The following is a 12,180-nucleotide window of genomic DNA, read 5'->3' on the forward strand; positions in this document are numbered from 1 at the left end:
AGCCCCCTCCTTTGGTCTCATTCTGGTATTTCTCCATCCGCAGCCAGGTCAAGGCCATAATGCACACAGTTCTGGTCACCCTGCTATAGGATGGATATTAGTAATTTGGAGAAGGTTCAGAAGAGATTTAGCACGTTGTTGCCAGGAACAGAAGGCTCCAGTTATAAGATGAGGCTGGGACTTGGTTCTCTGGAGCATAGCAGGTTGAGGGGTGACCCTATAAAAAGGTTTATTACATCATGAGGGGCATAGATAAGGTGAATAATTCAAGGTCTCTAGGGTGGGGGGACTTCAAGGCTAGGGGGCATAATTTTAAGGTGAGAGGAGGCAGATTTAAAAGGGACATGAGGGGCAACTTCTTCGCACAGTTAGTGGTTCGTATCTGGAATGTACTTCCAAAGGAAGTGGTGGATGCAGGTACAGTTACAACACTTAAAAGACATTTAGATAGGTTCGTAAATAGTAAAGATTTACAGGGATATAGGCAAATAGCAGGCAAATGGGACTAGTTTAGTTTGGTAGAGTGGTCCGCATGGACTAGTTGGACCAAAGGGTCTGTTTCCATGCTGTATGGCTCTAAGTGCCAGGAACGGGATACAATATTCCAGCAGGGGCCTAACCCATTCATTAAAATTACACTGCAATTCCTGAAGCTTCTTCAAAGTCAATCTTACCACCCAGTTAGTCTGTGACACGATGCAATTTATTAGCTTCGTCATCTCCTGACCTGTATTATCTGAAGGAGTTCAAATTCAGCAGAGGCGGCAAGAACCCTCAATCAGTGTCCTTAACTAGCACACATATCTGTATGTATATATACACACACAGAGAAAGTCCACCCCCAAATGCAGCCTCTGAACTGTGAGCCACTCCCCTTCTCTACCATAGAACGCACTACGTGAGCTGAGTGAGCACGCCTGCTCACAAATAAATCAAATAAATGTGGAGCAAAAAAACCTTGGCCTTATCAGAGGCAAACAGTGAATCACTCCCTTCTCAGTTCAGATATCTCAACTTTGAGAGGTTCAATATCTTGTGTTTGCCAGTCGTGACAAAACGTGCTGATGGACGTACCTTTGTTGATGCACACAGCAAGGTGATTTCAATTGTAAATAAAGACGTCAGAGTTTTCATATTTCAATGTTTGCGAAAAGGTAGCCAGCGTACTGTGAGCTTAACTCTAACCCAAACCCAGATTGCTGCTCCCATTCACCATCAGGTCACTCCCCTGATCTGTGGTCTTGCCAACAGCACCTTCCTTTCCTCGACTGGCTGATGAGGCCACGATTTGGACCAAAAGGGGCAATCTATGGGTCTCAAAAAAAAAAAAAATCACTGGTTTCATCGGTCAAAACAATGTTTTGAACACACACAGCTGCTCACCGATGGAACTCGTGGCTGATGTCAGCCCCAGTTTCACAAGACTATCTGACCAATGTTCACAGCATGCAATGAGGCTCCAAAGTTAATTTCTCAGTGAAGCTATACGCATTAAAGATGGGACATAATTTGTGTTAGAAGGAGAGACAGAGCAGATTAGGTCTATATACTTCAGAAGAATGAAGGGGGATCTAACTGAGGTCTATTAAGATTTGTGTTTTTTAGCATTAGAATTAGGGTATTGTCACGTATGTGCAAGTCATAAAAAGTACTACAAACAAAATAGAGGAATAATGGAAAAGAAGTTAATTGCTTTACAGTGATTCATAGTAGGAGTTAGAAAATAAGAAATAGAGTTAAGAGGATACTGAAAGGGGATTGACAAAGTAGATGGAGAGATGATGTTTCCTTGTGTGGGGCAATCTAGAATAAGAGGTCATAGTCTTAGGATGTGGGTAGCAGATTTAAAAGAGATGCAGAGGAATGACTTCTGTCAAAGGGAGGGTGTGTGAATCTGTGGAATTCACTCTGTCAGAGTATGGTGGACACAGTCTCACTAAATAAACGTAAGGAGAAGAGGGATTTTTAATTAGTAATGGGTTGAATGGTTATGGGCACAGGCAAGAAAGTGCATTTGAGGCTGAGTCAAGATCAGCTGTGATCGTGTTAAATGGTATAGCAGACTCATGGCACTAAATGGCCTATTCCTGCACGTGGTTCTTATGGTTGTGGGGTAATTGCACAGTTTTGATCACCTTTCTGTGGGAAATACATACTTGCACTGCAGGCAGTTCAGACAGGGCTCACTGGACTGTCACCTGGATGACCAGGTGGCCTTGTCTAGAAATATTGAGCAGGTGGGCCTGCACTCAATGAAATTTAGGAGGATGAGAAGCAATCGTATTGAAACATGCAAGACCCTGCGGGAGCTTAGGAACCGGGAGACTGTCGCGCTGGAACTAGGGGACGAAGTCTTAAAACAAGGCACCTTTCTGATAAGACAAATGAAGAGGGATTGCCCTTGAGAGAGCAGCAGAGGTTGAATCATTGGTTATAATCAAGGCTGAGTTAGATAGATTTTCTATTGATTAGAGCAGAGCGTCAGGAATTTTTTAGGGACTCAGTAAGTAAAAGCCACAATCCAATCATGGTTTTATTTACTGGCACAGCAAACAGAGTACTCCTGCTTCTATTTCTTCCATTCTTATGGACAACCATGTGATTTACTAAGTCAATACATGCATGATCCAATATTAAAACCCTACCACCATGAGCATGAATCCCTTGTGTACCAGTGTAAGGAGATTGGGGTGCTACAACGGAATTCCTGATTTCTGAGAAAGAAGAGAGCATGTACGCGGTTACACGCTAAATGGCCCTTAATATTTTTTATATTCTCTCTCGTTCATCCCTCCATACAATGAAGTCTCATCACACTCTTCTATTCACACCTCATATGTTTTACAGTCTTATCAAATCCAATTCCTCTCTTGCCCAATCTGTAACCTTTAAAATCCCACCCAGTTTATTCCCACTTTCCCTCCCAAAGTTTGTACTTTTGTATGTTCCACCCAGTCCTGTCAGACTTTCCCACTCCCCCCGGAACCTTTCAATATCCTACCCAGTCCTCTCACCCTCTCACTCACTCTCCCCTCCCCCTACACCCTCAACATCCCGCTCAGACTAATCCCGCTCTCGGTCATCCAACTTCCTTTAAAATCCCATCCAATCTAATGCCATTCTCCCCCTCAATCTCCATACCCTTTAAATACCCCACCTCGTCCAATGCAACTCTTCTCTCACTCTTGGATAATCTACACAGTCTGATCCTACTGGCCTGTCACTGCCTGCACTTTTTAATATCTCACCCTGTCACAGTCACATGCCACTCCCCCCTCATTACACCGGGTGGAACTGCACACAAATGTTTGGGAATTAAATATGTTGGGGGATTGAGCTCATGCCAGCAACAATCCTTAACTATGATGAATGCACTGAATTTGCAGGTTTCCTCAGACCAAATCAGGAATGCGCCTGCGATTTAAGGGAGGCCTCAGGCAGGTATGGTTACTAAATGACGCTAGGACCACGAACAAATTCAATGAGACAATAGGAACAACAAATAAGACTTCTGAGTTTTATTACTTGAATAATAAAATAGTAGAACAAAGGAATAAAGAAAACATTCAGTCCTGCGAGAAGGTGCAGCCTCTCAACTGGATCATAACCGATCTGTATCTCAACTCCATTTTGCTGCCTCGGGACATCCTTTACACCAACTCCAAATAACAAGCAAACTTAGCTTTGAAATTTCCAGATGGTGTAGCCACAACTTTTCTTCAAATTTCGACTCTTCCATCGCCTACATGTAACTCCTTCTTTCCTTGAACTCTGGATATTGGTTGACAACTAATGTTACTAGTGAGTATTGCTGGAAAAAAGACACGCTTTGTCTTGCACTCATGAGGGTGATTAGCAAGAAACGCCAGCCCACTAGCTAAGGCATTTAGGACCCGGCCAGCTCTGTCAGCAATGGTGCTCCCAAGTGCCTCATGGTGACAGTCACTGAAGTCCCCTTCCCCGTGTATTCTGTGCCCTTGTCACCCTTAGTGCTTCCTCCAAGCAACATGGAATAGGACTGAGGCAACAGCCAAGACACAGGAGGAGTGGAGTCATCAGTGGGTGCCTATCAGCAGGTGTATTCAACCCATTCAGAGGCATTATGGCATGCCTCTGGAGCAGGTAGGACTTGAACTCAGGCCTGCTAGCTCAGAGATGGAAACACCACAACAGTCCCTCCTAAAACCCAGCACCTCTATTTACTTTGAGACCTTGGAATCGCTGCCTCATATTTTTGAATCACCCTATTCGGGGACATAAGGGCACACCTCTAGGGCAGGTGGGACTTGAACTCAGGCCTCCTAGCTCAGAGGTACAACAACTCACCTATTCACAAAATGTTAGACTCATGAACACTCATTCTTGAAGACATGACCCCAAATGGGAATGCAATTTTAAAATATCTAACTTGTCCCAAATATCCATTGCTGCCTCAAAAGCACCAGGGACCCAGATTTTATTCCAGCCTTGGATGATTGTTTGCATGGAGTTTGAATGTTCTCCCCATGTCTGTATGGGTTTCCTCTGGGTGCTCCAGATGTTCCCCCTGCCCCCGCCACAGTCCAAAAGGAGGTCCCAGGGATGTGCAGGATAAGGGATCAGCCATGAGAAATGCAGGGTTACAGTGGTGGGGCAGGGCGGTGGATCTGAGTGAGATGCGTTTTGGAGCTTTGATGCTGACTCAATGGGCCAAATGTCCTCTTTGACACTGTAGGGATTCTATGATTCGATGACATGACAAGATTGAGATGGTTTGGCCACAGGTAGAGAATTGTTTATAGGTCTGGAATCCACATGATAGGAAGGATGTGATTGCACTGGAGAGGGTGCAGAGGAGATTTATCACAACATTCTTTAGCCCAGGCAGAGTTTCAGTTATGAACAGAGATTGGACAGGTGGGGGGGTTGTTTTCCTCAGAGCAGAGGAGATTGAGAGGGGACATGACTGAGATGCGTAAGATTATGAGGGGCATAGACAGGGTATATAAGAAGAAGCATTACCCCTGGATAGAGTGATCAATGAGCAGGAAACAGGGTAGGAGGTTTAGAGGGGATGGGAGGATTTTGTTTTTCACATTGACGGTGGTAGGAATCTGAAAGTCACTGGCTGTAAAAGGGTGGAAGAAGCAGAAACCACCACATTGAAGAAGTATTTAAATGTGCACTTGCGATGCCAAGGCTATGGGCCAATACAGTTGATTTGGTTCAGTTTGATATGGGTTTGGTGCTAGTTTTTGACTGGTGTAGACTTGATGGGCTGGAAGTCCTTTTTTCAGTGCTGTAGATCTCTATGGCTCTTCTACAAACATTTTCACATACTTACAAACAGCTATTTTGTATTAACTTGCATTATGTTCCGAACCACATACAAGTTGACTTACAAACAGACCCCAGAATGGAAACTGCTCTCAACCTATGGGAAGCAAACAGGAGTCCCAATCTGAATGGAATATACAGTTTACCTGTTTCTTTTTATTCCTGACTAAATGCAGCCACCTGTGGATCAAATTCTGCACAAGTGCAATGCTTTGGACAGTAAAGATGTGCAAATGAGTGAACTGCAACAACTGGGAATTGTACCCAGATCAACTGCTTTGAAGGCATCTATACTCACTGTTACATGACCATCACTAAAAACAGTCCCTTCTTTTATATGCAGGTACTAAATTTCTTTTCCATCACAAAAAGAAAATCACTGTTACTTTGTAAAAATTTGATCTTCCTTCACATCCATATCAACTGTATCTCTAATTAAGAGACCAGTTTACATGCAAAGCCCATCAGGGATAGTGCAATGACAACAAAGGCGAGGGGGGAAAAAAGGGTAGGGAAAGAGGGAAAAGGATAGGGAGAGAGGGAGGGGACAAAAATCAAAGTGAAATTGGAGAGTGAAAATAAGGCACTCCAGTCCTGTAGTGCCCTTAAAAGGCATCAAAGAATGTTAGTGAATACCACATGCGCCTTCTCCAAGAACACACAGGCAAGACTGTAAAGGCAAAAGATGGGTAGCAGGCCCCCATCATATCTCACTGCTTGGACCCGCTGATGATCACTTCGGCCAGGCCTGGGAGCACAGTAACAAACTCCACTGGGCCCTAGTTCCAGATCCCACCTGATCCAGGGAAGGCCGCCTCCTTGCATCTTCCGTGCAAATACAGGGCTTCAGATCGGTATGACAGGTCGGCACAACATCAAGGGCCGAAGGGCCTGTACTGTGCTGTAATGTTCTATGTTCTATGTTCTATGTTCTATGAGACTGGTTAAAAGTTTAGTTTGCGCGAAGGAATCCCCCGCTCATTCCTTTAAACTCGAGAGAATACAGGCACACAGTCTCCTCGATCTTTCTTCACAGGACAATCTCACTCGTCCAGGAATCAATCTGGTGAACCTTCACTGCATTCCCTCCATAATAATTATATCCTTTCTTAGGCAAACCAGAGCTGTACACAATACTCCAAGTGTGATCTCGCCAAAACTCTACACAATTACAGAAGGACACCTTCACTGCTATACTCAAAACATTCGAGAGTGAAGGACCACCATATCATTTGCCATCCAAATTGCTCACTTCACTTCAGTCAATAATGAAGAGGCATAATTTTAAGGTGAAGGGCAGGGGGTTTAAGAGGGGACTTGAGGAAATATTTTATTACTTAGAGGGTGGCACGGTAGCTCAATGGTTAGCACTGCTGCCTCATGGCACCAGGGACTTCAGTTCAATTTGAGCCTCGGGCCACTGTCAGTGTGACGTTTACATGTTTGCCCAGTGTTTGCGTGGTTTCCTCCAGGTGCTCTGGACTCCTCCCTCAGACAAACTAGGTGGATTAGCCATGCTAAATGTGGAGTTACAGGGATGGGGGAAGATGCTCTTTGGAGGGTCCTTGGAGCCCTGATGAGGCCATTTGGCCTCTTCTGTATTGTAGAGGTTCTAAAATTCTAATGGGTGGTGGAAACCTGGAATGCTCTGCACTGGAGGTGAGAAACTTCATAACCTTTAAATCATACGTGGATGTGCACTTGCAAGGAGGGGTAAGTGCTGGAAAGGGGAATTAGACAGACAGGTTGGCACAGACTTGATGGGCCAAATGGTCTCAGTTGTATTAATCTATGATATCTGTCTGGTCCCCAAACATGGGAATATTAACATCCTGGAGAAAAGGGTGGAAGACAACTAACTTTTAAAAATCGATAAGGATGGTCTTCAGAGCTTCTGGATTTTGAAGAAATACATGCAATAACAGATATCCAGATGATTAAGGGATGAGGTCTTGATCTACTATTACTGACAATGTTGAGGATTACAATACTATAGTATTCACTTCCAGCGAGATGGCGGCAGAGTAAGGTGCTCCAGTCAGAGCTCCTCCGCTCCACCCATTCTTTTTCTTTTCACTTTCCCCTCTTTTTCAAACTTTTAGCTTCAATTTACCCGAGACGGCAATTTACAGAGAAGACTGGAGGTCATGGCTAGTCCTGGAGACGGCCCCCAGGCGTGGGAGTGGAGAGCCCAGGAGTGGCCTAGAGATGGGTCCCTGGGGGTGGCAAGCCCAGGCCAGGGTTGGTGTGGGACTGGAGAGTCCAGGCAAGTCCCAGGCCAGCGTAGGGGCAGTGAATTGGGGTGGGGCGGTCCCAAGGACTTGGTCCATAGACTGCAAATTGAGGGCTTTTTAAAAAAGAAAACTACTCTTTGTGCTAATGCTGAATTTTTATTTATGATCCTCCATACAAGTCTGTAACAAACAGTGAAGTATTCTGTACCTAGGCACCCTGCACTTAACATGGCCCCAAAATGGTTAAATTATAATCTTTTCACTGCACTCATTCGAGTGATCATGGCAACAAAAGCTATTCTAAAGGCTATAGGAAGCACATCGATCTTGGTCCAGCATTTCCTCAGAGTATTTTCAAAGGATTGAGCAGATTGATCTCAAAGCTAAAAAGAAAACTATTCCAAATGTTTAGTGAACTATTTGGTACTGACATCAGCACAGGCTCAGGCCAAGGGACCAAACTGCATTTTGGAAACTGAGATCAGCTCCAGCCTCTATCATTTCAATACAAATCGGAAGCAGTACTGTGAAGGTTCGCTAAATTAGTCCCCAGGATAACAGGGTGGTCCTGTGATGAATGGTTATGTAAATTCAACTAATAAAATCTAGAATGTACTTGGTCTGGCTTCATGTGACTCCAGACCCAGTAAATGTGATTGGCAGTTAACTACCAATCAAAATAGTCTTGCAAGTTAAAGTCAATTACGGGTGGGCACCAAATGTTAATCGTGACTATCACACCCATATTCCACTGAAGAATAAACTGTAGACAAAATGTAACAGTTGTCAAATCACAGCACAATGATGGAGGTCAGTGATCAGACTGATATTAGGAATCCTCTTACAGTACCACCTAATGGTGTCATCCAGTTGTGTTACAAAGATAATATTTAATCTGCTGTGGGAAACACATATGAACATTTCACTTAAAATAAGAACATAAGAACTAGGAGCAGAAGTAGGCCGTTCGGCCCTTCCAGCCTGCTCTCTACTCAAAATCATAGCGGATCTTTTCGTGGACTCAGATCCACTTGCCTGCATTCTCACTGTTTCCTTAAATTCTTTTATTGTTCAAAAAAAAAATCTACTTTAGCTTTAAAAACGTTTACTGAAATAGCATCAACTACTTCATTGGGCAAGGAATTCCACAGATTAACAACTGTCTGGGTGAAGAAGTTCTTTCTCAATTCAGTCCTAAATCTGCTCCCTCTAATCTGGAGGCTATGCCCTCTTTTCCTAGCTTCACCTGCCAGTGGGAACATCATCTCTACTTCTATCTTATATATTCCCTTCATAATTTTATATGTTTCTATACGATTGCCCCCCTCAATCTTCTGAGTTCCAATGAATATAATCCCAGTCTACTCAGTCTCTCCTCATAAACCAACCCACTCAACTCCGGAACCAACCTAAGTGAACCTCCTCTGCACCCCCTCTAGCACCAGTATATCCTTTCTCAAGCAAGGAGAGCAAAACTGCACACAGTACCCCAGGTGTAGCCTCACCAGCACCTTGTACAGCTGCAACATAACCTCTCTGCTTTTAAACTCAATCCCTTTAGCAATGAAGGATAAAATTCCATTTGACTTCCTAATTACTTGTTTGTATCTGCAGACCAACCTTCTGGGATTCCTGCACAAGGACACCCAGGTCCCTCTGCATAGCAGCGTGCTGCAACTTTTTAACCATTCAAGTAATAATCCTTTTTATTATTACTCCTACCAAAATGGGTGACTTCACATTTATTTACATTGTATTCCATCTGCCAGACCCTTGCCCACTCGCTCAATGTATCTATGCTCCTCTGCACAGTTTCACAGTCCTCTGTACACTGCTCTGTCGTTCATCTTAGTGTCATCTGAAAACTTTGACACCCTACACATGGTCCCCAACTCCAAATCATCTATATGAATTGTAAATAATTGTGATCCCAACACCAATCCCTGAGGCACACCACTAATCATTGATTGACAGCCAGAATAGCACTCATTTGTCCCCGCTCATAATTTCAACACGTTAAGAATTTGCAACTTCTCATTAAATATGAAAACTACTGAGCATCAGTCCAGCCTCGAGGAGGTACTCAATGTTCTAAAAGCTATAGCAGCAACCTGAATTCAGGTATCCCCCTGAAACATGGAAGACAGCCCAAAAGGTTGCCTGAATTTTGTTGTCCAGGGTTCGGAACAATTTAAGTGGAGACACGTGAAATCAAGAAATCACTATGAATGAATAATCAGTACTTATCTCAAGTATCGCAAAGTGTTATTGCAGACCAGTTCAGGGCGTTCAACTAAGGTCAGTCAGTAATATGAGATTTGGATTTCCTGCTTCATTTATACAAAGATTAGATTTGATCTTTTGCTCAAAGACGAGTACTGTCTCACTAATTTTCCTCATTTATTCAGCAGGACTATTTCTTTATCAGAGTGTTTTATGCCACACTTACCCCTCCCCAGCCAGCCCACTCTCAGAGTTCCAATTCCCCTACCAGTGAATCTTCACTACTTCAAGTATTTGTCTAATTGCCTAATTTATCTAATGAATCAGCTTGCAAAGGTGCATTCCAGATCACAACAACTCCCTGTGTAAAACTAATTCTCAACTCCTCCTCCAGCATATTTGCCAATTCATTCACTGTCTCTCTGGTTACCAAAATTTCCGTCACTTGAAAACATCAAAACCCCTCTTAGTTCTAGTCTGCATGGCAACAATCACAACATTAAACAGAATAAGACTGGAAAAAAATACAAAGTCAATGTCAATTTTCCTAGGAGTAGAACTAAGTAACAAACAGCTGTCAAAAACCAAACAGGAACATTGGATGAGGAGACAACAAAGGACAGGTCAGACAGCATCCGAGATGCAGGTAAGTCAACGATTTAGCCAAAACCCCTAAACTCCAGGCAATATGCTGAAAGAAAAAGAATCAGAGGCGAGGAATCTTGCAGCGAGTAACTCCCCTGCTGACTCCCCAAAGCCTGTCCACCATCTAAGGCAAAAGTGACGACTGTGATGGATGCAGTTCCAACAACACTCAAGGAGCTCAACTCTAATACTTTAGGGGTGGTCTTACCAATGCCTTGTAGAGTTGTAGCAAGACTTCCGTCCCAGATCATAGCATAGTGCTATAGTGTCAGAAAAGCAGTACTGAGAGATTTCTGCTTGGCCAAATAGGCAGTATTTGGGGAATACTGGACTGTCAGGCAATTGGTATCAAGGAGGCCCTGGTCCCAGGAGAATATTACTGTGAGACTGTTACACTGCTGGAAGCATAGTACTGAGGTAACACTGATCTGTCAGAGGGACACTAATCACTTAGCTTGCACTGTCAGAGGGTCAGTAATCAATGAAGTACCACACTGTTGGATGGTCAGTACTGACGGAGTACGATACTGTCAGTCAGAGGAGCAGTGTCAAGGCAGCACAGCACTAACGGAACGCTGCATTGTCAGAGAGTCCGAGTATCTGAAGGGCAGCACGAAGCGATTGCTGCAATGTCCAAGGGTCAGTCCCAAGGGAAAGTGCACGGTTACACTGTCAGTAATGGGGAGCAGTTGCACTGCTGCAGGTTCAGTATTGAGGGAGTGCGGCATTTGGAGAGACAGTACTAAGTGCGCTGTCCCCACCACCCTCCCTCACCAAGGTACAGTTCTGAAAGCGTGAAGCACTGATATAGATAGCATCTTTTGGATAAGAAGTTAAGCAGAGGTCACCATACCTTAAAATCAGGTGGAGCTCAAAGCTCCCATAATCTCAACAAGAAGCAGAGATTTCTCCCCTCGCCTTAGACAATATCTATCCCTCAAATGACTCACGAACTAAGTAACCTAGTGACTTATTTTGTTGCCGTGTACGTCGTATTGTCCACACTAACCCCATATGATACAGATATGACAATTCAAAAATGGTACTTAAATGATACTTGATCCTAAAGCTCTTCAGAATAATTCCTGGTCAGGAAAAGGTGGTACAGCAATGCAAAATTATTTCTTTGTAAAAGTCACCAGCAAGAAAACTCTAAATCACAGCCAACACCTTGAGATTGAATAATGCAATAAATTAGGTAACTTAAAAAGATGCCACTGGAGGATACAAATGTAGCTCAGAAATTTACACTTGCTGGGTCAAATTCTGTTAGTACTTCACTGGGAACTGGAAAACTGCAAAAATGTCACTTCCACAAGGCAAGTCAAAATAATTGCACAATTGGTGATTCAGAAATTGACTGGTAAAAGGCAATATTAATGCAATTTTGACTCTTGCAATCAAGGTAATAAGTCAGAAGTTTCCTACCTTCATACTTGTATCACGTCTGGCCCTCCTATAAATTGTTTTTACTAAATATCAAAGGTGGTTGCTATCTGATCAAACTCACAGTAAAACACACAGTGGCTCTAATCACAAGCTACACAGCAAGTCTCCTGGAAAGAAAGATAGCAAAAATAAATACCTATCCATTCTCAAGGACAATATTACTAATTGTGAATTCCACTTTTCTGTCCAGCTACTGAAAATCAAATTACTCACGAGCACAAACAGGAACATTTAATGGTTTGAAAAACCCTCAAATTGTAAACTCGTTAGTTGCTATGACTCACAGCTTTTCGGGGCAAGGTTGCGGTGAGCC

General features: G+C 43.4%; 1 protein-coding gene across 16 annotated transcripts in view; it reads right to left on the reverse strand.

The window, feature by feature from the left end:
* Positions 1 to 12,180, reverse strand: part of LOC125449241 (pyruvate carboxylase, mitochondrial-like) — a 765,853-nt gene that overhangs the window by 639,640 nt on the left and 114,033 nt on the right. The window contains exon 1 of one of the 16 annotated variants that reach the window (XM_059641555.1): positions 11,847 to 11,961. The exons of 12 other annotated variants lie outside the window; for them this stretch is intronic. In XM_059641555.1, coding sequence (XP_059497538.1) covers positions 11,847 to 11,852 — 6 coding nt within the window. In that variant the 5' untranslated portion in view covers positions 11,853 to 11,961. Of the gene's footprint in view, positions 1 to 674; positions 837 to 1,074; positions 1,150 to 11,846; positions 11,962 to 12,180 lie in introns of those variants that run through there. 3 more of the 16 variants (XM_059641551.1, XM_059641562.1, XM_059641553.1) reach the window with 3 other exon arrangements.

Source organism: Stegostoma tigrinum, chromosome 42 (assembly GCF_030684315.1).
Source record: "Stegostoma tigrinum isolate sSteTig4 chromosome 42, sSteTig4.hap1, whole genome shotgun sequence".
Classification (NCBI taxonomy): Eukaryota; Metazoa; Chordata; class Chondrichthyes; order Orectolobiformes; family Stegostomatidae; genus Stegostoma; species Stegostoma tigrinum.